Source organism: Microtus pennsylvanicus, chromosome 3, assembly GCF_037038515.1.
Source record: "Microtus pennsylvanicus isolate mMicPen1 chromosome 3, mMicPen1.hap1, whole genome shotgun sequence".
NCBI classification, from domain to species: Eukaryota; Metazoa; Chordata; class Mammalia; order Rodentia; family Cricetidae; genus Microtus; species Microtus pennsylvanicus.
Window position 1 is genome coordinate 37,495,900 of NC_134581.1, and position 27,857 is coordinate 37,523,756.

General features: G+C 39.7%; 1 protein-coding gene across 2 annotated transcripts in view; it reads right to left on the bottom strand.

Annotated features, from left to right (window-relative positions):
- The window catches only part of Bckdhb (branched chain keto acid dehydrogenase E1 subunit beta), a 173,740-nt gene that overhangs the window by 38,554 nt on the left and 107,329 nt on the right, over window positions 1-27,857 (bottom strand). For both annotated transcript variants that reach the window (XM_075965099.1, XM_075965100.1), the window contains exon 9: window positions 18,619-18,705. In XM_075965099.1, coding sequence (XP_075821214.1) covers window positions 18,619-18,705 — 87 coding nt within the window. The remainder of the gene's footprint in view (window positions 1-18,618; window positions 18,706-27,857) is intronic.

Genomic DNA, 27,857 nt, shown 5'->3' on the forward strand with positions numbered 1-27,857 from the left:
CAAGGCACTTTCTTTATTAACCAATGAAAGCAACACAAAGACAGAAGAACCTCCTACACCAACATCTTAATCGTACAGTGAATGTAAAACATAGTTCAATTTTTGTAAGATTTCCTGAAGCTTTTCATCGTGACCTTCCCACACAGTTCTAAAATGAACCGCTGAAACACCACAACACACTCTAACTTATTTTTCTCCTGTCTTTTTGTTTGAAGACAAGGGCTTGCTATGTAGCACAGGCTGCCCTCAACACTACTCCACAAACCTCAGCCTCTCCAGGGATTAATGGTACATGTTACCATACTCCAGTTCACTACCTAATGTTAATAATGTTAAATATTGTAAGATTAATTGTATTATTAAAAAACAAAAATATGTTGTTTCACCTCTCTTTTTTTCTTTTTTCTTTTTTTTTTTTTTTTTTGAGACAAGGTCTGTGTACCCCAGGCTACCCTAAAATTCTTGATCTCCCTGAGTGCTAAAGTGGGGAGATTACAGGCATGTACCACTGTATCAAGCTGAGAAGTTTCCCGTTTTGAAGATAGGATCTCATGGAGTGAAGGCGTAAGTCATAAACAATGCCACACCAGTTTGGAATTATGATTAATAGGGTGGTATTTATTTAAAGGGGAAAAAACTTACAGATCACCTTCAGCCCTCTGCGCAACCAGGAAGGGAGTCTAGTCGTCGGCAGAGCAGGAAGTGAAGAGAGAGAGGAGAGGGAAGTGGCCGCTTTTCTAAAGGGAGAGAGACCACGCCCCAATGGGCTGTTATCTCAGCTGCCATAGGCTGGAGGAGTGGGAGGACCTCCCGTAACAATGGAGCCCAGGCTGGGTCCCAATTCACGATGCAGATAAAGGTTACCTTGAACTCCTTCACCTCCCAAGTGATAGGATTACAGGGGCATGGTACCATGCCCAGCTAAGAAATCTCTTTTCTGGATATTGTCTACTTTTGGATACAAAGGCATAGTGCCCATTTGAGGGAGAAAAAGCTCTTTTACCTATCAGAGGAAAAAAACATGCATATCTTGAGGGGCATTTAAAATTTAGAAAAACTGGTGTTGCAGAAAAATACAAAACAAAATCTTTTTCAGATACTGTTGTGCCCCACCCATCTACAAAGGACCATTGGATTACTTCAACAGTGCTTGTGTCAACACACAGGAACTCTGTGACCATCCTAGCAAGACAGAGGATATTCCAAAGAGACACACTTGTACCCCTCCTTTCTTAGATTGGCTGTCAAAACTATGGACATAATGGTCCCCAAGTAACTGGATGACCTCAGGAAATCATATGCCGGGAGAAGAAAAAGGCTGAAGCCTGTCACCAGCCAGAACAAGAGCATGTTCTCCAGGAAGAGACTTCACACAGCTCAGACAACTTGCAACTAATCCGCAGGACAGACAGGAGCAGAGACAAAGATACATTGGTGGTGGACTGGACTGCACCTTGACCAGGCAGGACTGTGCAGCTATGCCTAGCTGTGTTCTCCATTTAAACCCCAATCTCAAGTCAAAGCCCTGAAGATGAACTTGGAGGTCACTGGCCTCTGTAGCTCTTCTTCCAGATGCAGTCACAATGAATAAATCCCTTTCTCTGCTTTGCCCTATGTCTTGTCTCTTTAACAAACGGGAACAGCGGTTAGACGAGCATTCAAAGGCTTCCAGAGTCCAGACTTTCACTCTAAAAACTCAAGTAACATAATTCCAGATTTCATAATTTACAGGCATTTCACTGAACAACTTACAAGGGTGTGAGAACACTAAACATAAAAATATGGGTTTATTTCAGGTTAAAAGTGTACAGAAGAAGGGAACAACTTCACCAACACTCCAGGAAGTCACTTCATATGTGTCCATGCTAAGTACAAACTGTGTGCTGTCAAAATTCTATGCTGAAACCTAATTCTCAAGGAGATAAACACTGTGACTATGTGAGCTTTTTTATTGTTTTTTTTTTTCTGGTATTTTTAAGGGTGTTCAACAAATACAGATTTGGGGGCAGGGCATTAGTTTTTCTTCTTGTCTTTTAAAGATGTAACTGCCTTCTGGCCTCCACTGTTTCTAAAGATAGGTCAGCCATCATGTCTGTTGTCCCCTGTATGTTCACTTACTTCTAGCTGCCGGCTACAAGTGAATTAACTTTCTATAGTTAACTTTGATAAATACTTCATTCAGTATGAGCTATATTCATATTGTAGTCTTATTCAAAATGTGGGGTCCTGGAAACGGAAACAACAACACAACACTGTAAGAAACAAAGCCACATGCCTAGGACATCTTTGTCTTCTCTGAGACATTTTTCCATTTTTATTTGCTCTGTAACTTTCTTAAAGCTCTTTCTTCTAGCCTGTGTGTAGTTATATTTTAGCCACAGTTATGGGCTGGGAGTTACACACACACACACACACACACACACACACACATATAATTCATTTGTTCATAAGCTACTATTTTTTTCCAAATGATTTTGATCTTTCCTGCTGTTTTCTTTCTCTGAGGCTATATGCTACTAAACACGTTTCTACAGAATAATTTCAGACTTTTGGTAAAAGAATTAAATGCAATTAAGAGGAAGTTTGCTGAAAAATAAACACACAAATGGCTAATGATTTCTTCACAAAGCTCTGATTTGCCATGAGAGAACAATGTGGTCTGCCCTTTCAGCAATTATTTTACAAACCTGGCCTCATAAAAAGAGAAAGTAGCCACTAATAGGTTCATTTTTTTTCCAGCAAGTACTGATTTGTAACATTATTAAAAGTTAAAGGCATATTAAGTCATTGAAATATATTTTTATCTTCAGTCTGTGCATAATACTAGCTACAGCATACCCAATCTGGGAGAAAAAGTACACTTTAATTTAAACACATAGAAAATACTGATGTTCTGAAACTCTTCGGGATCACTGAGTTCCATTACAGTAAACAGGCTCCCAAGGAGTTGCTGCTAAGCGTATGCAGGAGCAGACTCTCATTTCCAGAATAAGAATCCACTGCAAATTTTATCCACATCACATTTAAAAGAAGGGACCACTGAGACCAAATCTAGCATTTAAGTTATTGGTCATGTATCTCAGGTTATTGGGCATTAAGAGACTCAAATGTGATTTACAGAAATTGCTACTTGGCTCTTCCTTCATCATCCTGGAACCTTTACTTTAAATTAATGGCACAACGTGGAAGGTGGCACCTTCTATAAAGCAGTTTAAGGGCACAAGGATGCAACCCCACTTGTGTGGATGAGCCCTGGTTTGTGCTGGATATTGTAGCATGAAAAATAAAGCAAAGGGTCATCACTATCCCCTTACCAGTCAGGTCCTCTAAGCCTGGTCAGCAGAAACACTGAAATTTAGGGGCTTCCTGGAAATGCAAATGGCATTTTCAGGACCTGAATCAAGCACAGTACTGCAGGAAGCAGCAAATGCAGATTCCCTGCGGCCTTCAGCTCATCTCCCTGACACAGGAGCAAGGACTCTGCAGTCGCTCGGTGCGCAACTGAGTTTCTCCTTCATCAAACGACTTTAGTATAGACAGCATCTGTGTCTGACACCCCAGTAACTGAAGGCTCATGAAAACCAACACAATGATAAGAAAGCTGCACTTGAAATGCTTGTCTTGCAGATCACTAGAAGATAAATGTGATGGTCAATTTTCATTATCAATCCCCGGGATTCATAGATGCTTGATCATCATGAAAGCACAGCTTTCTAGTGTGTGTGTGTGTATGTGTGTGCGTGTGTACATGCATGTGCATGTGTGCATAAAACGCATCCGCGATGATGTCTTCAGATGCAATTAGATCATGAGGGTTCTAACACACACACACAAAAGTGGATTCAGCCCTTAATAGATCATAATATGATGCTAAATTTGGATCTCTTAATGACTAAGAACGCAAAACATAAGACCAACAAGATAAAGAACGGTGGTGAAAGATAGGTGGAGCCTTCCAGAAGAATGTAGGCTACTAGAAGTGATTCCTTGAGGAGTACATCTGGCTTCTCCCTTTGCCCCCCCCCCCCCTTTTCCTCTATTTCTGGCCACCACAATATGAACTCTTCTGTTCTGCAACATCCTCCAACTATGGACTGAACCTCTGCATACACAGGCAGAAGAAGACCTCTTAAGGGGTTTATGTCAGGCATTCTGTTCTAGCAACAAGAAAAGTAGTTAATCCCTGAAGTATATTAGGGATGACTGTATTTCACTTCTCTCTCTCTCTCTCTCTCTCTCTCTCTCTCTCTCTCTCCCTCCCTCCCTCCCTCCCTCCCTCTCTTTCTCCCTTCCTCCCTCCCCCCTCTTTCTTTCACAAACACACACACAAAATCATGCTAATAGAAACTCAATAGTGGCTGCTATCTACAAAATTTTAAAATGTTAGAGATGGTGGAAAGACTGATAGCTCCACAGTCCTAAGCAATAGACTTTCAAAGACAAACTGTCCTTCACCATACATGCCTGTCTACCCATCTACGCTTCCCCTAAACCCACTAGCAGAACAGACACTCCCATCCTCTACCGTCCTAACCTACAACATGGAAAGTCAAGAGCCATTATTCTATCAGTGAGCCAAGCCCTGGTTTTCAGGATAAGGTTCTCAAAGAGATAACATAAGTGATGACGTAAGTCAGATTATAACACAGTGCTTCCTTGGCAATGGACAAACAATGCTTTTCCCTAATCTTGAGGAACAAGTGGTAAGAAAAGACACACCAAATGAACAAGTAAGAACTTAGGAAATTACTTCAAATAGTGCAACCAACACTTCAAATTGGGGGCTTTTCAAAAAGGACATTGTAGTAAGTGGCAAGTTTTAATTTAGCTTAGTCTTATGACTAAAAATTTTTTATGGATCCCTGTGCAGTATATTTTTCTTCATTTCATATGTCTATAAAGATTTGCATGCTTGCTAAGGCTGACATGGAGAAACTGTCAAGAAAAGCAGAAGTAAAAGATGGGTCTGGAGAGGCAAGAAGGCAGGAAAGGGGGAAGGAAAAAGCAAGAGAAAAGATAGGGTTCTCTGGGCAGCCTATGAGGTGCCCATGTGGCATCTTTCTCTGAAAAGCCTATGAGATGCCCATGCGGCATCTTCCTACGGCAGAATGAAGCTAACACCTGTGCTGCTGTGGCTCCCAAGACTCAATTTAAACACTGGTCAGTCTGGGTCCTATTTTGTTAAAACTATGTAGGTCTTACTAGAACAAATATTGCATTTAATTTATCAAGTTATTAGCTGCCCGCATAATTAAACATTCCATCACATTCGATATTCCATAATATTTTATCAACATATGTGCGGTACTCATTTTAATGTACTTGAACCGCTTTTTGGAACTGCTGCACGAAAGGTGGTTTTAATAAAATATATAGGATTATGTGATGTTAGAATATTAGTCACGAAATACATTCAAGATGGTCTGCTATGCACACTTAGGGAGAAGCCTATGCCCAGAAATGTACAGGATTTAAAACAAAAAGTATAAACTTGAAGATTGAGTGCAGAGACAGGAGACTGTTAAGAAATGAGATGAATGACAAAGCTACATTTTAGTTTCTTTAACTGCTGATTAAAAGTCTTTACATCAAGAGTAAAGAGCATCAGAACTAAGGAGAAAAATGATTTAAGGACAACTGGAAAGTTGAAGCCAGCTCAGCGAAGACCAAGACATCACGGGCCCGTTTTAAAGTATGTATTTTATACCATCAAAACCATCAGCTGGGAATTTAAAATTGATCCAGGAAAGAAATGGAGGGGAGAGAGAAATCTAACCCTATTAAAACACAGGAGTAGCTTTGACTTATCTCAACGAGAGGCCTCATCACAGCTGTAGATGCTTAGGACCTGGATTTGGAAGTGTGAGTCACACAGAGCATTCTTTAAAAAAAAAAAAAAAGATTCTGAGTACCTTTAAAATTAGTCTGAGTTAGCTGGGCAGTAGTGGTGCAGGCCTTTAATCCCAGCACTTGGGGGGCAGAGGCAGGCGGATTTCTGTGAGTTTGAGGCCAGCTTGGTCTAGCAAGTGAGTTCCAGGACAGCCAGGACTACACAGAAAGACCTTTTTGAAAAAACAAACAAACAAAAAGTAAAAATGAGTTATACTTTTTAATTCTTTTTTACTTAAAAATATGCATTATTTGTGCACATCATAGGTCACAAGTGGAGGGGAGAGAAAAACTTTGTGAAGTCGTTCTCTCCTCCTCTAGGTCAGTTCTAGGATGGCAGTTGGGTCACCAGGTCTGTGTGGCATATGGTTTTGCCTACTGAGCCATGTCACTAGCCTTGAATTATACTTTTTATCTAATAACTTTAAGACAATTAGAGATATCTTGTGTACCCTGGCACATGAAACTATTTTAATTAGCTAATATCAGTACCCAATTCCCCTGAAAGGACTTAAGTTGGAAAAGCAGAGCTCTCTAAAATGTATTAAGAAATAAAATCAAGTCTACAAACCTTGAAAAAGAAAAATCAAGACAGTCAACATTTCTCAATCAAATGCAATGTTCAGACATTTCTACAAATAAAAGTATTATTTGGAATATTTGCATTAGTACTGAATATCAAAAGAATAATAAACCATTGGTTTATGTTCATAGCCTTCATTTTCGACTATTTGCTGTTCTCTTTTTGTGTAGTAAGTACTGATTTAAGTGTTTAAAGGATAGCAGGAAATCCATTAGCAAAATCTTAATCTCTAATTTAAACTTAACCATATTTCTGGTGAGCACAAACTCCCTCGTGAAAGGAGATGATGGCCCGTACAAACATACGGGGACTAACTTAAATAAAAGTACCAAACTGAAATGATCTTCCAACACTGCAAACGTTACTGCCTACCAAAGGGCAAGACAAACTGAGAAAATTTGCTGTTTCCTTGGGAAGCACAGCCAGCCTGAACAAGCAGTAAGCATGCAAGGCTGGCAACCCCTGCCTAGCATAGCTTGGAGAATTTACCATGCTGCTTCATTTTTGCCTAACATGTTGTGCCAGGCAGACAACAGGATTGACCAGATCATATAGCTGCATCCTCTAATGCCTATCATTTACAAAATTTTACATGAACTTACCATAGTTTGGAAAAAATAGATTTTTTATTTTTTTATGTAGAATTATTTTATTTTATGTGTTTTGCCTACACATAGGTACATGCATCACATACATGCCTAGTGTCCACAGGGTCAGAAGAGAGCATCCTGGAATTAGAGTTCCAGATGGTTGTGAACCATCATGCTGCTCAGAACCAAACCCAAGTCTTCTGTAAGATCAACAAATGATCTTCAGTGCTAACATTTTAAACGAAGCCTTATATTCAGCATGTAGAAAACATAAGAAATTATTCCATAACAAATAAGAAAGTAAAATCGTGATGTGAACACTGGATACCGATGTGACTGGGTTTAGAATCACCTACGAGATTGTGAGGCATACCCAGGGACATCTGAGAGGGCTTATGCAGGTTAGCTGTGGCGGGAAGACCAATGGTGAGTAGCCCTGTCCAGATGGATGGGGCCCTGGATGATGTAAAATGTGAAGAATGAAAAAAATAGCGCAGCATCTTTTCCCCTTTCAGCTTTCTGGCCTGCATCACATGGAGGCTCTCATCTTAATTCCTTCCTTCTGCCATGATCTCCTGCCCAAGTATGTGGGACTAAGCCAACCAGGAACCAAACCCTCAAAAACAGTGGTTCTCAAATCTGTGGGTCACAACCCCATTTGGGGTTGCATATCAGATATCCTGAACACCAGATATTTACATTACAATTCACAACAGTAGCAAATTTACAGTTATGAAGTAGCAACAAAGACAATTTTATGCTTGGGGATCACCATAAACATGAGGAACTAACTGTATTAAAAGGGCTGTAGCATTAGGAAGGTTGAGGACCACTGTTCTAAAACCATAAGCCAAGATAAACATACTTCATTAGTTCTATTGGGCATTTTGTTCATAATGACAAGGAAACTAACCTATAACGAAATATTCTAAATCATTTCTAATTTTCTTCAAGGATACAAACTAGATTTTTTTTTAAGGACACTAGCACTAGGTGAAACATATAACTCTGTGGGTATTAAAAGAACTTTATAAAGGTACCAATTTATAAAAGTCACTATAGCTGATGACATAAAGGAATGACCCCCTTCAGATAACTGATTTTCCTAGCCTGTGAAACTTCAGTGACCAACACGTGAACACAAATGTCTTCCTTAGATTCGCCAGAGAAAGAGAAGGAAAAAAAAACTCCTGCAGTTTATCATAAAAAAACTTCTGAAAGGGTCACAGAGTAGGCAGATGAAGCACAGCTGCCCATAATGTCAGCGTCCATGCCCTAGTTTACAAACACAAGCCACAGTGAATTTGTGCTCGATGGAGTGGTGATGTAAACATAAGCCGTTCACCTGCCATTTTTTTCCTAACAGAATTTTTAGGTGCGGCATAAGCCATAAAGAACATCACTCACCTTCAAACAAATCTGCCAAGCGTGACGCCGGGGCACAAACAATTGGTTTGCATCATTTACTGAGTGTCTGCTTAATGCCCTCCATGGCTCTGAGCACCAGGTTTGCTGAAGGGAGCAAAGAGGCCCTCTCTTTTAAACGCAGGAAACTTGACGCCCATAAACTCCACAACATGTTATGAAGATCATAAATTAGGATCAAACTGGCTTCATTCCAAGGATGTACAGATGGTTAACATATCTGAGCTAATCAGAATAATACGCCATATACACAGAACCAAGCCCCTGCATTATAATATTGTCCCAACTGATGCAGAAAAAAAGAAAAAAAAAAACCTTTGACCAAATCCAACACGCCTTTAACATAAAAGCCCTAAATATTCTAGAAATAAGAGGAGGATTCCCCAATATAATCAGGGCTATTTATGACAGACCTACAGTCAGCACCGTACTGAACACAGGAAAAACGGGAAGTTATTTGTATTTTTTTAGAAAGTTCTCACGCTGCTATTTTCCATGTTTTCCTTTTAGGTTTTACAGTTTCCTCGGGTCATGTAAAATTTATTGGGGGAATACAAGAGGAAGATAGAGCTGAGAGGTATTAAAAGGTTGGCTCCATGAGTTGGCAGGGAAGGGGAGAAGGCAGTGATGATGGGAAGTTAATGAGGTTGCCAGGGAGGATGCGCATCAAGAAATGGCCTTATTTGCTAAGCAAATGGCATCACAGGATTAAGCCTATTTCTAAGCCCAGTAATCTTTCCTTTTCCACACAGAATGTTCTAAATCTCCCAGTGGATGCCCGAAATCACAATAGCACCAAGTCACAATGTGCTGTCTTCCCTCTATATGGATACCTTTGACAGAGCTTGACTCCTTGCCTGTCTACAGTGACATGTACAATAACATCTAGATCATACGGTGAAATAATTCCAGCAATATCATGTAATAAAATCCCAGCATGACTACCACTGAACTCTGAGGACGTTATTATATGAAGCAAGGCTTACTTAGACAGAAGAGAACAGCAGAAACGAGAGAGCAGAGAGAGTGATGCCCCTCACCTCTCTCCTCACCGAAACACTAATCTGTATTTGGGTTTAAGTGACCACCCTTTCCGAGGGTATCCTTATCTCAGTGAAGCCACGCCCCATCGATAAACCTAAGGTGCACTTTCTTTTGACCCCTAGACACTCCACCAACCACTGCAGTCCTTGCCACATGTCTTTCTCTTGAGTAGAGTCTTTCAAATCTGTTCTCCTACTCCCTAAAACCCACCTTTCTTACCAATCCTACCTCTAAGTCGTTGGTTTGAAGACCTGCAAATGCCTCAACTAGATTATGGAGATAGCTTTGTGGTTTTTTTTTTTAAATGAACCTCCCCAACCTACCTTTTCTAACTGAAAAATAATGTTAGTCCCCTGCACGAAATCTTTTAATTATATGCCACTGCTTTAAATGATAACGGCAAGCACTAGTTTTTACTTCCTACGATTCTTATTTGCCAAGAAGTTTATGAAGTGTACTTTATGCAAATTACATGGGAAAGTTGGGGTTAGTATGCAGGTGATCAATGTCAGTTCTGTGATTTCTTCCATACAGAGTCTTCATTATTGTGTTTAAGGGTCTCTGGGTTCTAAATCCTACTTGCCAACCCTGACCTCATGCTATAGCCTTTCATATTGTTTTCTAGCTGTTCTTATCCCTAGACTTGTAGCCCCCTCTACCCAGGTTGGATCCTCCTTCATTTCCGGGGTCATGTTCACCCTCAGGCAACACTAGCTACCACATATCAATGGCATAGCCAAAGAGTCGACAATCTTACAATGATCTGGTTGACTGTATCAGATTGTATTTTATAGTGGGTCTCTGTTTATCATCTGTTCCCTTTAATAAATTCAAAGTGTCTAAATGCAAGTACTCTGTTTCTCATAGCAAAAGCCCATATTAAGGCATTGCTTAAAATATTGAAAACAAAGAACCTTACAGGAATGAATTATCACTCAAGAAATGGTCGGTGCACCCAGCACATAAGAAATGGTCAGTCATTAAGGGCAACATTGAATAAATGGGACCTACTAAAACTGAGAAGCTTCTGTAAAGCAAAGGACACTGTCACTAAGACACAAAGGCAACCTACTGACTGGGAGAAGATCTTCACCAACCCCGCAACAGACAAAGGTCTGATCTCCAAAATATATAGAGAACTCAAGAAACTAGACTTTAAAATGCTAATTAACCCAATTAAAAAATGGGGCGCTGAACTGAACAGAGAATTCTCAACAGAAGAAGTTCAAATGACCAAAAGACACTTAAGGTCATGCTCAACCTCCTTAGCGATCAGGGAAATGCAAATCAAAACAACTTTGAGATATCATCTTACACCTGTAAGATTGGCTAAAGTCAAAAACACCAAGGATAGCCTTTGCTGGAGAGGCTGTGGAGGAAGGGGTACCCTCATCCATTGCTGGTGGGAATGCAATCTTGTGCAACCACTGTGGAAGTCAGTGTTTCGGTTTCTCCGGAAATTCGGGATCAACCTACCCCTGGACCCAGCAATACCACTCTTGGGAATTTACCCAAGAGATGCTCTATCTCATGTCAAAAGCATTTGTTCAACTATGTTCATAGCAGTATTATTTGTAATAGCCAGAACCTGGAAACAACCTAGATGCCCTTCAATGGAAGAATGGATGAAGAAAGTATGGAATATATACACACTAGAGTACTACGCTGCGGTAAAAAACAATGACTTCTCGAATTTTGCATGCAAATGGATGGAAATAGAAAACACTATCCTGAGTGAGGTATCCCAGGCCCAAAAAGACGAACATGGGATGTACTCACTCATAATTGGTTTCTAGCCATAAATAGGGTTCATGGAGTCTACAATAGGCGAATCTAAAGAAGCTAAGTAAGAAGGTGAACCCAAGGAAAAACATATAGTTATCCTCTTGGATAAGGGAAGTAGACAAAATTGCCGGGGGGGAAATGGGATCTTGGGGGTGGGGTGGGATGGGGGTTAGGGGAGATGGGGAGAGAAAAGGTAGAAGGGAAGGAGGGTGGACTTGGGGAAACAGGAGGATCGGGATAAAGGAAGGTTGGATAGGGGAGCACGGAACCACAATTCTTAGTTAAGGGACCCACTTTAGGGTGGGCAGGAGACTTGACCCTAGAGGGGCTCCCAGGTGCCCAAGCTGAGGTCCCCAGTTAGTTCCCTGGGCAGCTGAGGATAGGGAACCTGAAATGACCCTACCCTAGAGCAATACTGACGAATATATTGCATACCATCCTAGAACTTACATCTGGCGATGGATGGAGATAGAGACAGAGACCCACACTGGAGCACTGGACTGAGCTCCCAAGGTCCCAATGAGGAGCAGAAGGAGTGAGAACATGAGCAAAGATGTCGGGACCACGAGGAGTGCACCCACCCACTGAGACAGTGGAGATGATCTACTGCGAGCTCACCAAGGCCACCTGGACTGTTACCAGAAAAAGCATGGGATAAAACTGGACTCTCGGAACATGGCGAACAATGAGGGCTGATGAGACGCCAAGGACAATGGCACGCGGTTTTGATCCTATGCCATGTGCTGGCTTGGTGGGAGCCTAGCCAGTCTGGATGTTCACCTTCCTAGATATGGATGGAGGGGGGAGGACCTAGGACGTACCACAGGGCAGGGAACCTTGACAGCTCTCTGGACTGGAAAGGGAGGGGGAGAGGAGTGGGGGGAAGGGGAGAGGGGTGGGAGGAGGGGGAGAAGAGTGGGAGGAGGGGGAGAAGAGTGGGAGGAGGGGGAGGGAAATGGGAGGCTGGTGGGAGGAGGTGGAAATTTGTTTTTTTTTTTCTCTTTTCTTTATCCTCCTTTTATCAATAAAAAAATAAAAAAATAAAAAAATAAAAAAAAAAAGAAATGGTCAGTGCAACCAATACATGGGGGGGTCACACAATGATACAAGAAGCCTAACTGGACCCACTTTAAGCAATGAAGGTTTTTGCACAAGTAACTTACTGCTGCAATGCAAGAGAGTCCTTGGAGGTTTTCAAACAGAGGGTGGGCAAATTGATGTTTTGAAAAAATAAAGAGTAGAATGTGATAAGGGGTAAGAGGTTGGGGACAAAGAAGAAAAAGTCCACAGGAAGCTTTGGGAAGCAAATATTCACACCAAGAGAAGCTGATTTTCATAAGCTAACAAACAACCTCCTTCACTGCTCCCTGTTCTCACTGTTTCCTGTTAATTCCTTCCACATAAATCCTTTTATTATAGTTTGTTATCATCTGAAAAATTAGCATGGAAAAGGAAATTACGTCTAAAGCTTAACAGTAGGTCAAAGACGAAGGTTCCAAGAACAGCCATGTAAACGAAGACTGCCCCCCTTAAAAATAGAGGAAGAGCAGGGAAGGCAGGTGGTGGATACTGAGTAGAGAAGACAGAGAGGGAGAAATGGGCCAAAGTGCAATAGGGGCTTCATTCCAGGTACTTCGGAGCAGACCCATCGTCCACAGTACGACCCGGGGAGATCCAGATTGGACCATTGGACCACTCGCTATCCGTTCACAAAAAGTACTCAACAGGCTTTGGTGTGAATGCTCTTTACAAAGTCCACCTCAAGTTCCTGTTTCTTCTTCTCTGAGAACTACCTTCTGGTGGTATCCCCATGTAATGGACGAATTGGCCCACCTCTGAGGGTCTACCCTCATGACCTAATCACATTCTAAATGTCTGACACCCTAATACAATCACTTTATGTCTATGACATCTACTTAAGAAGACTGTGGGAGCCGGGTGGTGGTGGCACATGCCTTTAATCCCAACAGAGGCAGAGGGAGGTGGATCTCTGTGAGTCTGAGGCTAGCCTGGACTATAAGAGCTAGTTCCAAGACAGCTAAGGAAAAAAAAAAAACCCAACAACAAAAAACACCACTGTGGGAACACAAGCATCAAGTAAATGCTGGGCTTGGCTGCAGTCCCCTCTGTATTGGAGAAGGGAGACAATGCCTGAGGCTGAGAGTTGATCAGTTGTTTCAATACAGATCTTTTGCATGGAGCTTTTAAGGGTTTGTATTTTTACATATAATATATAAAATTTTTATTTTTATTTTTCTGTTCTCCAGCATACTTTTCATTTATATTTAAGAAACATATAATATGCATATGTATGTGAAAATGTGAAATAATATGCATATATTATATATATAGGGGATTGGTATGAATACATGTCACACACGTAATTTAAAAAAACAGAAACAAAAACAAAACCTAGCTCACAGTCAAGCATTATATGGTGACCCGTGATGTTAGGGCTCCATCTTTTAGCAAAGAAGTACAATTCCCCTGACTGCTTCATTTGTTACTAACATGTTGCTAATAAACACTTTGTTTTAAATTGAAACGACAAAGTTGTAGTAAAGTCATCAAATTAGTATCATGATAACTCTTAATTGATCAATATGATAGCTGTATCTACCACAATGGCAAAACCTCAAAATCATTTAGGATCTGTTCTCTCTTTCATACTGACATGCCTAAATACCGTATTTATATATTTGGTAGTAATGGTTTTACATGGGGAAACATTGCCAAATCAACCTTTATAACATAAAACAGTAAGAAAGGCAAACCTTCTGTGAAAATCTATGAAACTTTCCTTTCACACAGTGATTCATGGGGGCTCTATAAAAATCCTCTCAAAAGATTAGAACCCAACCACCTTACAAAGTGTGTGAGAGAGAGAGAAAAGGAGAGGTGTGTGTGTGTGAGAGAGAGACAGTTCATATTCTCAGCAAGGAGACCGCACAGAAGGGATAAAACAATGGTGTGGAAAGTTCCCATCCTCTCCAGTTGGACTCTGTTGTGGAGTTATTGCTTCCATGTGTTTAAAAAAAGAGAAAAAAAAAGGGGGAGAGAGAACGAAACCTTTAAGGAACCACAATCCCTAAAATTATTGGCGCCCTTATTGAGTATTGAATCCAGAGGGAGGATAAAACTATCCTTTATGGTCACACAATTAGATCAGAGTCAAGGATCTGTCGTTATGGGACTGCGCGGGAAGCTAAGAGTAAAGGTTGATTTCCAGGAAGTTGACAGGAATCGCACTAGGCATCCAATGCTCTGACAGTTCCTCAGACTACAGGGTCTTAACATTTAAATGTGTAATTACTCTGCTGGACACCAGATTCACAAATATTTAATATAACCTAATTTGGGGGGGGATTAAAGAGATGAAGTTAATGCTTTTTTTCGAACAGTAAATATACTGTTTTTTGAAAATCTGTGGTTATACAAAGCTGAGGAACATAAGCACGACATAAAACTCATTTTCTGAAAACAACGAAATCGTGGCTCCATGTCACAATGAAGAGGGTCAATGAATTACCTAAAATATATTGTCTTTGCACTTTTTTACGTGCCGGGATTAAATGTAAGATAGCCGGGCTTTGAGGTTTAGTGTGTGTCAAAGGAAAGGCAAGGGCGGAAAAGTTCCCGCATCCCAAAGTGAGAACAGATGGGGATGTAGAATTGGATGGAAGGAGACAGTGATGTTCTGAAGGAAGGACCACGAAATCTCTCCCAGAGGGTAAGAAGCATACCAGACCTCAGCTTCTGCCTCCTACTTAACTTCCAAATTAAATGCAATATTCTTGAATAAATATTTTCCTTTAATTCTTATCAGCGTTTTTCGTTACATAGAAATTTTAGAAGAGACGATTAATAAATGTGTGGAGGATTTCTATAGACTCAACATAAGGCCGTCATTTCTCTGAATTTAGCATTATTACACAATAAAATTATTTAAAATAATGTCCTATATGAGGAAGAAGAAACAACTCTAAAGAGATTGAAGATGTGGACTCCAAACATCTTGCCTGATCGAAAAGCCATCTGCTATAAATTAAAGTTGTGTAAATAAATTAGGACTATATTTTATATTCATTCTTCTCATATTTTATTTCTATAAGTAAACTAATCTTTCCATAGTAATGCCAACAATACCATGATACTGTTAAGGTGTTCTTCTGTCAGATATTTAATTTTTGTAGCATACACTGATGTTTCTAATAATATCAATTATAAAACTTGAGTTATTTTTTGTGATATGAAATTCTCGGTTTTCTTTTTTACTATGGGTGATAAATAAAATATAAATAAAACATGTTCAGATTTCTAAGAGTTTTCATATTTCTGCATATTTAAAAACAGTAATTTTACTATTTTATAATTACTCTCTTAAGGCATGGTTTTGTAAGAAATTTTAAAGAATTGGCCATGAGTTTATAAAAAGCTGCCACGTATGTTCCACATCATAACATGTGATGCAATGCTGTAACTTAAACATTTTATAGAAAACTTAAGATTCTTTGATACAGTGAGAGCCGGACACTTTAGCGCGGAGTGACCAAACCCAGAGTTCATTATTGTCTGCAGTCTCAAGCGGCGTCCCCTAACAATAGCGAAAATGCTTTCCTTCTTCTTCTGCCCAGAAAGTTGACTTTCAATACCATAACCCTATTTCATCCTTCCTAACCTTACAAGGTCCAAACATCAAAAAGAAACGCAGGCGTATGAATCACGCCACGTGTTGAAAGCTGCTTTAACTCACTGCGGTGACTTCATTTAAAACAACCCACAGCACCAGCAACCTGATCCCGGTTTCCCAGGCAGGAGGCTGAAGAGCGTCCACCCCATATAGCTGCATAAAACAATTGTAAAACCACTCCGACTTATTTTTACACTTGATCTTAGCCAAAAGGCTGAGAGCAATTCGACTTGTTTTTAAACATTACTCTGAAAAAGGAAAAAGTGCACATCTCTAGCTTCCTTTTTTTAAATCTTCTTTACCAATAAATAGGTGAAAACAATAAAAGGCAAACGCACTCATTAAGACTTATTTAGATTCATTTTCTGTATTCTGTGTTTATGCAAATAAAGCTTGAATTAAGACAAAACAAAATTCTAATTACCTAAACCATTAAATACAAATCCCTTATAAACTGATCAATATTACCAAATAAACCTTGTCGTTCACTAGTTAAATAATTTCTCTGTAAAAACAGACGATTTTATAATGAATTCAAAATTTCTATGTTCCTCTTGGGACTGATGAACTCTCAGAAAAGATTGCATATTTATTCTCTGAACATTGACTCAAAATTTCTGGGCTAGTTCGAGATCTTTCCTGTCTTTATAAACCTGTCAGTCAAAGCATTTTAGTGACAAACAGGCATCTGGTGAAAAGGGAACCAATGGAGGTTATTAATTTTCAGGTGCCTCTGAACACCTAAGGAGCTGGGGTCAATCTGTGAGTGCCGGGGTGTGGTGTAAGCTGCCTTGTCTTGGGGCGTTCATGCTATGATACAAATATGATTGCACCATGGGTTACTCTCTCTGTCAACTTTCACCACCGTGAATCATCCCACATTTTCCGGACCCTAACTGCGACACATTCTTCGTGATTTGGGGGGCTGGCAAGCTGCAATGGCCATGTTTTTAAACTCCTAACCCTATGTTTCTGAAATAAAAATTTGCTAATGTATTCTTGGGGCTGGAGAATCCTTTTTCCATAAACATGAAACCACATATTATTCAAAATAAGGAGACACCAGATTAGATCATCTAAGTCCATTCCAGTACTAAAACTGTATTAGATCCTACGGCCGCCGACCAATAGAGATCACATTTTAAAAGCAAGCTCGGAGGAAGAAATCTTTCCAAAGACACACAAATTCCAAGTTCCACTACCTTCTAGTAGTTTTCCTTGTACAATTATATGCAAATTACATTTGGTATAAGCCATGAGCTTATTATCCAAGCAGTGGGTTTGTCAGGGTTCCTATCGGCGGCAATCGTTCTGTTCCCGGAGGCTTCAGTACACTACAGAGTTATCAGGAGTCAGAAAATCCAGTTTCTTTTGCCAGTTCTGCCTCTGGCTGGAAACAACATCTTGGTATAACAGTGATTATTCCTGCAGCCTTATTTTAAAAAGATTTGGTACACTATATCACTCAATAATCAGTGTATAGTGCAAACCGAGTATTCATGACACTTAAATGGTATTAAGTAAACAGGAAAACAAAACATTGACAAAACTCAAATATTCACTTTTTCCAACCTTACAGTAACTATAGATGACAAACAGCTTCATTTCCACTGAATACAGCTATTATTAAGATTTATTTTTAGAATATTTTGTTCAAATCTGTTTCACAGTATTCTTTTAAAAGAATCTATGTAATTTAACTAACTAGCACATAAACTATTTTATTGGAAAAAGTCATTTGCTGATTAAAAATTTAAAATGAATTTGCAGCATTATTCTTTCACTGTAACTTCTATGAAACTATAACCCTTATGCATTTTCTACAGAGACGTATTTTCATAATTAAAGAATCATGGTATCAGAAAAGAGAAGAAAGGCATTTAAAATATATAAACATATTCTGAGTTTAAAATGCACATGGTATACATTTTAAGTACTTTTAAATTTAAAACATAAGGAAAAATATAATTCCTTCACATTGTACATATTTATGATATATATATACACACACACACACACACACACACACACACACACACACAAATAGAAAGATTTTAAGTGTAAATCCCCTTCAAATGAAGTTTATGGGGCTTTTCCCTGTTACCGGTATCTTAAGTGAACATTTTAAAATGAAAGTATTTATATTATTCCTCGAGTACTTCTGACAACACCCCACAAATTGATTACTAAATAGACTGATATATACTTTTTGAGATTAGCTGCTTTTGACAGGTTCAAGGGTGAGTACTATAAATTTCTAAGATGACTTTCAGAAACAACTTATTTCAGAACAGCATTAAATTTTATTCCGAGGAAGACTGGGCTGATATGGAAAAGAGGTCCCTTTTCCTGTTAAGGTAGCAAATACGACTTATTTTATTAATCTCAAGTTTTTCTTTTTTCCATAAAAGATTTTTCCACTGTGATTAATTTAAATTTTCTTCTTTGGAGATACAATCTCACCATGAGTTGAGGGACGGTACAGTCCTGATGGGAGGAAATGCCCATCTTCCAAAAGTTCATACTTTGGAATTTGGCGATAAGCAAGCTTTCCTTCTGGAGCAGATGCACACAACTGCACAGATGTTACAGTTGGCGCCGGGTTACTCTACCTGGACCGTGGAGCTGATCTCGGAAGCAAAGCCGCCTGTCAATGGAGCCTCGTGACTGATCAGCAGTCGCCCTGTTTTGATCACAGACTGTGAGAGACAAAAGTGGAACATGATGTTGAAGAGAATACATATTTTAAGCATATGATGGCATTTTAATTCACTCATAAAAACAAACTGCTTAAATTCTGTAAATAAAAAGCAGTAAGTTGATTTTATGCTTAGTAAGTTACTACAAATGGCTTTCAATTGGGTGGGCTTTTATTCTGTCAAGAAATTTTAATGTAGCTTATAATCTTAGCATGAAAGAAAAATTAGATTTATAACTCCATGTAGTATATAATTTAAAACGCATGCCTTTTGTTTTTTTTGTTGTTATAAGTGGATAACTGCTTCATAAGTCCGTATCTTGGTCTGATTTTTCCATCTTTTTTACTTTAAGACTCGAAATGCTTTTTTGGTTGGGGGCATATGACATGCAATTACAGACAATAGTCTTAAGAAATACTGGTTGTGGAAAAGGGAAAACACAGAAACAACATGAAAACACCATTGTGAGGAAAAAGACAAGCCAGTGCAACCTTGAGGGACTTGCAGTAGCAAACCACTCTGAAAATGAGGGCTTACTGCCGTCTTCATAGTGAGCACTGAAATCTGGTTCATGACCCCGGTGCCACTTCAACACAAAAGTGTCACAATGATGTAATCTCAGTGGCTCACGATAGACTAGGTACAAACAAGTCAAAGGGTGTGGCTACAATATCACAGCAGGATGCCGGCTGTGTTGGGAGGAAAAACGACTGAAATAGACAAGTTATTGCTTAAGATACATTAAACCATATTAACAGAGAAGAGGTGAGTTCTTCTCTAAATTGCTATCAATGCTACTGCCCCGTTTTTAAAAAACTTATTTTATTAATTATATGAAATCTTCAAGCAAAAGATAATATATGTCTAAAAGAAAAGATTTCACTCAATCTGGGCAATTCTAGTTTAGACTTCAAAGAGAGTAGCAGCAGCCTCAGCCAGCAGGTGTTAAGCCTCAAGACCTGGGCAGGCCCCACAACCAAAATAAATCACTGTAGTTATTAAGTAGTGACTTAAGAACATGAAAAGGTAAGAATACCATTAAAAAACAAAAACAAAACCAACCAAACAAAAACTACCACCTCCGGTGATTTGACAACCTGAAGAACTGGCATTTGACTTTCGACGGATGCGGTAATTTGACATTTTTAAAGATCACAAATTACTTCAATGTGCCACGCTAGAAACGGTAACATACAAACATTCTATAATCAAGGTAAAAAAATAAGTGTTTTCAAAATATCCTCTAAGAGATTTTTCTGTCTTGGTTAAACAGCTTGAACAATCCATTTGCCCAGCAGATCTCTGTGAAAGCTCAGCCACGTAGAACAGTGCCGGTATAACACGACCAGTGAAGCAGCTAATGCCACCCAAGCTAAATGGTGTAGATTGATGTCTAAGAGGTCAGAAGGACAGGCTTCTCTAAACATGCTGCTCTTATCCGACAACTCATACAATGTGCTAGTCCTTTGTAACTCAGGTTTGGACCTATCCAAATGACAACATTTAGAATGAATATTGAAATCCAATAAGCAATCAGGGCAGACAGTCCATGGTTCCAGCAACCTAAAGAACCAAAACTCTAGATGGGGAAAAGAGGGGGAGAAGAGATAGAAAGAAAGAAAGAAAGAAAGAAAGGAAGGAAGGAAGGAAGGAAGGAAGGAAGGAAGGAAGGAGGGTGGATGGATGGATAGATAGATAGATAGATAGATAAATAGATAGATAGATAGATACTTTCCAACTCTGACAGTTCAAGCAGTATACAGAACCAAGACCTTCTGAGCATTGCTCGGGAGGAAAATGGCTACACAGATGGAGGTCCACACCATAGAGTACTCTGGAGCCATAGACAAATTGGACAACATGGAAAGATGTCCAAAGGTAATTAGAAAAACAAGCAACTTGAAGGATGACAGCTCATTTTTGTGAAAGCTGATGAGACATACCCTTTTAAACATATATATTATTACAAATATTCCTTCTATGTGATCACAAATTGTTTCTCCTAAAAAATGGTTGTTAAGGGGGCACAGGCAAGGGATTTTAAACATTATCTCACATTATTGAAAGCATTCTCCGTAAGACTTAATTTAAAAAAAAGAAAGAAAAGCTCAAAAATTAGTGCTAAATTGACAAATCACTATGCTCATAATCTCAAGAAGCAGAACTATTTTAAATAGTATCTTAGGATTTCCTTCAAAAATAGAAGAACCCTTGGACTGTAGAAGCAAATAGTCACAATAATACCACTGGAAGGCAGCCACTACCTGCCACCGCCATGCAGATCTGTCCATGCAGAACCTTTACGGTGCTCCTTGCTGAGACTTCAAGACAATGGACCTCAGACAGAATGATAAATAACCCATTGGTGTGAGAAGGCCAAGCCTGATATCTCTGTCTGTGCCTAACACAGTAATATGCTGTCGTTCTCAGATATCGAATACTGCTATCAGAACTGTAGAATAAAGTTCAGAAATTCCTGAAATACCAAAAACTAGAGGCAGATGAAACAGAATGCAACCTTACTCTGGATGTGTGGAGATGAGCGCTTGCACTCATACAAGTCAAAGAGAGCATGCAAAGAAGAGGTCTACAAAAGTAATTATTAGAACCACGAGTATTATAGACACTACTAGGGCCCCTGCTCTGAGCCACAGATTTTGTGTCCACTATTTTATTTAATTTGGAAAGTTCTCAAGTTTCCTTTTTTATGCTTAAAAATATCTGTGATCCCTGAAAAGCATTTCCGTGTATAAGATAAAGAAGATACACTGTTATTTTCATCCATGGTCTCTAGGAATTAATATCTATTTGATTGTCTGAATATCATCCAATCATTTCATGAGGCAGAACAGAAACTCAATGTGGCATATGCTTTTCATCCTTCACGTTTTCAATTTGCTAACACTCGTAAGCTTTTTTTCTATTCCATTTTATTATTTTCTACTTTATTAATATTTTAATCAATATTAAGATCACTCCAGATTTATGAAGCAGAATTCTATTATTTGTGGTTCAATTAAACATCTGTGAAAATCAAGTTTAGTTTTCAGTGATTATAAACACACCTAGTCAAACTTTAAAGCATACAAGTGCCTAGAAATCTCTTCACAAAGTTGGCACTTTCCTGAACTCCCTTAAAATAAGTATGGAAGTTGCTATTAGCTTTTTAATAATATAAAACAATAGATATAAATGTTAATACTTTGTTCTAAAGAAAGAGATACTTAAAGTTTTAAGCTGTCAAGTTCCCATCTGAGAGAAGTACTTCTTTTTTTTAAAAAAAAAAGTATTTAAACAACTTTTTAATATGAAAGCTAAATCAATCAAAGCCAGGAAAAATCACATAGGCTGGATTTTCCAGTTCCTGACTCCTCAACTTTTTACCACTAAGAACTGCCCCTGGATTATGGTCTGTGGCACATGGGGCATCGCTGAGTCAGAGGTGACAAATGGCACCAGCGAAGGCTAAGCCAATTAAATTCAGGACAGTGAAAAGCTTCTCTGCGCTTTTCTCCATATTCCTTGCCTGTTAAAACCTTAAAGCTGCCCCCCCCCCACACACACACAAAAGGTTACTGACCACTTCAAGGACCTTCCACCAGACACCAGCAGCCTCCCATCACAGGGGAGGCAAGCAAAATGGGGACATGGAAGGACACAGATAAATGTTGATGGAGCCTGGTTAGGGATGTATGACTTTTCCTCCACCTGCTACGCTCGACCTAAGCATCTATAGGAATGGTGAAAAGCTAAGCTTATCTATCTATATATGACAGCTAACACAATTGATCTGAATACGGGAGACACTCCAAGCAAGCCAGATCAAACTCTACGAAAACAAATGTTTAAAGATATTGCATATGTCATCTTTGTACATTTATACTATCACAAAATTCATTTTAAAGTAACATAAAAATACACTTCAGCACACCCTGCAAGGGTTTGAAGTAAAACTCCAAATTAATGGAATCTTAGCATAGCTTTTATCTGTTGATTTCGAGCAATTTCTAGCTGTTCGAGTAAAGCATAAAATTCGTACCTATACACAGGGTCCCTGGGAGGTGTCATACATGCCGGCTAAGGTCACTTCAGCGTAAGATACCAATCACTGCAGAGCTAAGTTGTACTCCGCGAAAATGGTCACGCAGACGCTGGCTGCCCAAATGCTGGACATATGTTTTAGTGAATGTAGCCTTTAAAGATTTAACGCAATCCAACCGGGAAAACTATTAAGCTGCCATTCCAGGAGAAAATGATACAGACAGGCAGACCATTAAGCTTATATATGCTTGGAAATACAACACCAGCATTCAGAACAATGTGTGTGTGTGTGTGTGTGTGTGTGTTACTTCTTATTCAAAATCTATAGCAACACTTCTCCCTAGAGACAGCTCAATCCTTACCAGTACCAAGGTGAGCAAGATATTCAAGTTGGCAAGATGCAATAAGAATATAATATTCTGGATAGGGAATTCATCAGTTTCTATCAGAGTATATAGATGAGGGCAGCAAATGAACCACCAAAGCCAGCCTTCCCCGGTCATCACAGCAATTGGCAGAGTCACAACTCACATCTCACTTATGGAACACGTTACTCAGCAATTACACAATCTAGAATTTGTCAAGGACACGGTATCGATGAGCTTCAAATATCAATGGGAATGAATTAGGTAAGAATTTTGAAACATTTTCATGTGTAGTAGCCAAACACATCTCACAGAAAAAAAAAACAACCCACAATTAGTCACAGGCTGAGAAATGTATCACTGGATGCCTGGAAACCAGTATTTATCAGCATGCCTGCTGCACACGACTGGCCCGCTGGCCAGGGTTCCACTGGAGAAATACCAGCACTAAAAAGAGCCGTCGAGCGCTCCGGGGAGAGTTCTGAAAAGTCCATTTTGGCAAAGATAGTGCTGGCAGGGTTACAAATATTTAATAGTGTAGGAAAGTAGTGTAAACGGAGACAAACTGAATCCTTGTGGCTTTGTCACCCCTGTGGGAAGGGAGGTAAAGGACCGAGCAGAAAACAATAGCGGCGGAATGACACGCAGGGGGGGAAGACACGAGCATGCTCCCCCTTCCATGAACTGCTGTGAAATTCTCAGATACTCTCCTTGGTTCGCACTTTCCTCCATGATTTTGAAAATCATAATGGAAATCCCAAAGAACTTTAGAAAATCGACTCCGACAAAATGACGAGTGTCCATGATTCTAAAAGCTACTTCCCAATACTCGGAGTCAGCCTGCTGGGGCCGGCCAGCCTTTGCCTCTTCCCTTTGCTTTTACATTGATTGCCCTCTAAGCCCCAAGCATATGAGCCTCCGCCCTCACGTGAGAACGTGAGCCTTGTTCTTCTACCTCTGCCTCTGCCCTCTCCTGAGAACCATCTCTCCAACTCTGCCTGGTCCCCACAACAAGCTGGACGGCCTCTGGCTGTAAACTCCACGGTACTATTATTTCAGATTATTATCAGATTTTCCCATCTGACAATGCTAGGACCTTTCATAAATTCTAAACCAGAATATAGGGCGAGCCTCAAAGAACAGGACCCAGGCGGCACAAATTGCTACCTCCCTCTTTAAAACATCACTTTACTTTGCAACCCCCTGCAGCTGTCCTACCCAGCACAGCAAGGTCTCAACACAAGGCAGAACATAGTGCATAGCACACACATTATGTATTCAACTAGGCTGATACGCTCATCTCATGTTGCTCGGAAAGACATAACATCTATTTTTAAAGTATAGCAGTTTAAATTCTTATTTAAGTGGGTCTTTTTGTTTTTGTTTTGTTTTGTCTTTTATTTTTGAGAAATGTTCTTTTTTATTGAGGGAGAAGCTCTATTCTACCTCCTCCAGCAAATACTAACTCACTCATTCACCACTATGAAATTCAGTATGCAATAATCTGTCTCTAACAAAAATATGTAACACACAGCAGCTGCTGGGTTTAAGGGTGTTCCGCACATTGTACTGTGTTGATTTTAAGGATATAAGCAGGTGACTCCCACTCTGAGCCTCCAGTTGTCTAATCTCATAGCAAGGATCCCTGTTATTATAAGAGCAGCGAAAGAGAACCCTGAAAACAAACCTCCAAAGGTCCTAATCCTAGAAAACTAATGACCAAGCCACCCCACCTACCTTTCCTGCTCCAAGCAAAATACATTTTCTGGTGTTATGCACCTTTTTATAAATGCACAATTATAGCCAAGAGACAAACATAGGGTTGGTACTAAACACAAGTTTTCTTCTTCCAGTTGACAAAAGATGGCTACGAGGTAAAGGTACTGGACTAGACTAGTGGATGTCTTCAGACATGCAGTTAAGTGTGGGGAGATATGTAAGTACTGTGGCTTTAAAGTGTTTTCTTTTTTTTAATTATTTATTTATTTATTTATTAAAGATTTCTGCCTCCTCCCCACCACCGCCTCTCATTTCCCTCCCTCTCCCAATCAAGTCCCCCTCCCTCGTCAGCCCAAAGAGCAATCAGGGTTCCCTGCCCTCTGGGAAGTCCAAGGACCACCCACCTCCATCCAGGTCTAGTAAGGTGAGCATCCAAACTGCCTAGGCTCCCCCAAAGCCAGTATGTGCAGTAGGATCAAAAACCCATTGCCTTTGTTCTTGAGTTCTCAGTAGTCTTCATTGTCCGCTATGTTCAGCGAGTCTGGTTTTATCCCATGCTTTTTCAGACCCAGGCCAGCTGGCCTTGGTGAGTTCCCGATAGAACATCTCCATTGTCTCAGTGTGTTTTCTTGTAGTACACCTGCCCTGTTTGCTTAAACATCATACAAAGCTTAATCAAATCTAAGGAACAACATTTTCTTTTTTCTACCAAAATAACTCTTCCAAGCCTGAAGCAGCAGCTTCGTGTTCTCTTGCACCTTCATTCTGATCGTGCTCCTATCATTTTCTCGGTAGGGTTTGAAAACAGGCTGAACTTGAATGCAAGAGATCTGCCTGCCCCTGCCCTCTGCCCTCTGCCCTCTGCCCTCTGCCCCCTGCCCTCTGCCCCTGCCCTCTGCCCCTGCCCTCTGTCCCTGCCCTCTGCCCCTGCCCTCTGCCCTCTGCCCCTGCCCTCTGCCTCCCCAGAAGCAGACTGGCTGGATTGTATCATAAGCCTCTACTTAATATGCTGCGCCATTTCACATATCCACTAAGAAGGACATGAATTCTAATCCCAATGCTTGCTGTCTTCTGCATTTTTATTGCAGTCATACTAATAAGGTTATACCTACTTTTGGTCTGGTTGGCATTTCCCTAAAAATTAAAGGTGTTGGCCATCTTTTCTTACGTTTAATGGGCATTTGTATACACTCCTTGGAAAAATATTTATTCAAGTCCCTTGTCTCTCCTTTTTAACCACCAGGCTTTTTTTTTTCCTGTTAATACTGAAGACTTCCATACATGTGATTTTTTTTTAAACTGGTCCCTTTGGGGACTGTAAGCAAACTGCTTCAGATGAGGCCACCCTGATAAAAATAAAAAGCCTCAACTGTCCACATGCCCTCTATCCCTAAACATCTGTCATCTACTCTAGTTTCTTCACCACTTTCAAACAAAGACAAATAACGTTTCCTCTAATGTCTCCAATATTCATCTTTTCCCCATGTTGAATGTCCATGACAGCCCTTCCCTCCTGAAAATCATCACCAGAAAACCAGCTACTCAAAATCTCAGTCGTAACAAACAACCAGTGTCCACTGCCCATAAAAACAGTGCAAGCTTATTCCACAGCACAGACCCCACCGAGCCTCAGGTCTGTTCCACACAGTGTCAGTAACCAGAGATACTGAATGTCAATCAGGAAAGCTTAGAACATCAGCGTAAACAAGAAAACCACTTTCCTCACCATTTTGTTTACGTAGGATATAATTTCTCAATAAACTTTTAATGTTGTATAAATTCCAAGGGTCACTAGTTCACACCAAAACATCCTGAGTCATGAGCTACTACCAGGGAAAGCAAGCAAATTAACTCAGGTCCCCAAAGAGTTATTACTTCAATTGCCACAGCCTCCTAGCGGAAAAGATTCCCTCAAAACAAATAATTTTAAAGACTGTTTTAAGAAATAGTAGATAAAATGGAAAGAAAGAATGCGATTAAAATGAAGTTCATTTTTTCAGAAATTCTTTGAAGACTTTGAATTTCAACACTTTTGTCCTTTTCTAAAATAACGGCAAAAAAAAAATCTATTTTTCTCTCCTTAAAACAACAACAATTACTAATGTCTTCTCTTTGCAATTCGTATTTCCCCATTTGGCAAACTCCTCTCACGTGTTGACAATGGGGAAATACTGTGTCTGGCCATCATAAGAATGATAACTGGTAGAAACTGACATCATCCATTGTGCTCCCAGCTTAACCTGAAAACTAAGAAAGAGACCCAAACCCAAACCAAGGCGTCAGCCAGTTACATTTTACATGGTTGTTCGAAGCATGTATCAAGGGTACAATTTTCCCAGAAGCCAGCTGGTTGCCTACCAAGGTAATACTTCTCCACGAAATGATCAAAAGTATAAACACGGCTACACTTCGGCATCACCATGGATAAACGGTTTCATTTCCTAAAATGTGATCCAACTCTATTAGGAGAAATGGATTTTTAGTGCATTACAAAATGAAAATCATGTGTACTTCATAATCCATGGTCAAGGGTTTTTTTCTTCTGGGTCTTTCTTGGATGCAGACAGTGTTATAGGAAAACTTCAAGAATATTTCAGCAAAATTACAAACTGAGTATATATAACAAAGATGGTATCAGAGTAAACTACAAAACCTTCATATTTTCATTAAAACCAAGATCACTGAAGTCAACTAACTGAAGTTAATACAACAGGACGACTCAGAAAAAGGATCCCATCAGAGACGGAGTGTCGTGTGCCCACAGAACACTCACCTACTGCTTGGAAAGGAAGGTAAAAAACACAGAGGCATGCAAACTCCAAGGACAAGAATTATAGCCTCAAAACTCAATGTCCCTGGAATATCAGTACTATCTGACAACGATAGCTATCAAGATGATTGGGCATTTTTAATCAGTTTATAAGTCTAAATTTTTTCAGGAATTTTTACTTCCTGCAGAGTCAATACTTTCCTGCTTGATTTCTAACTCTCTAGTTATAAGATTTTTGTGAGCAGGGACTGGTAGAA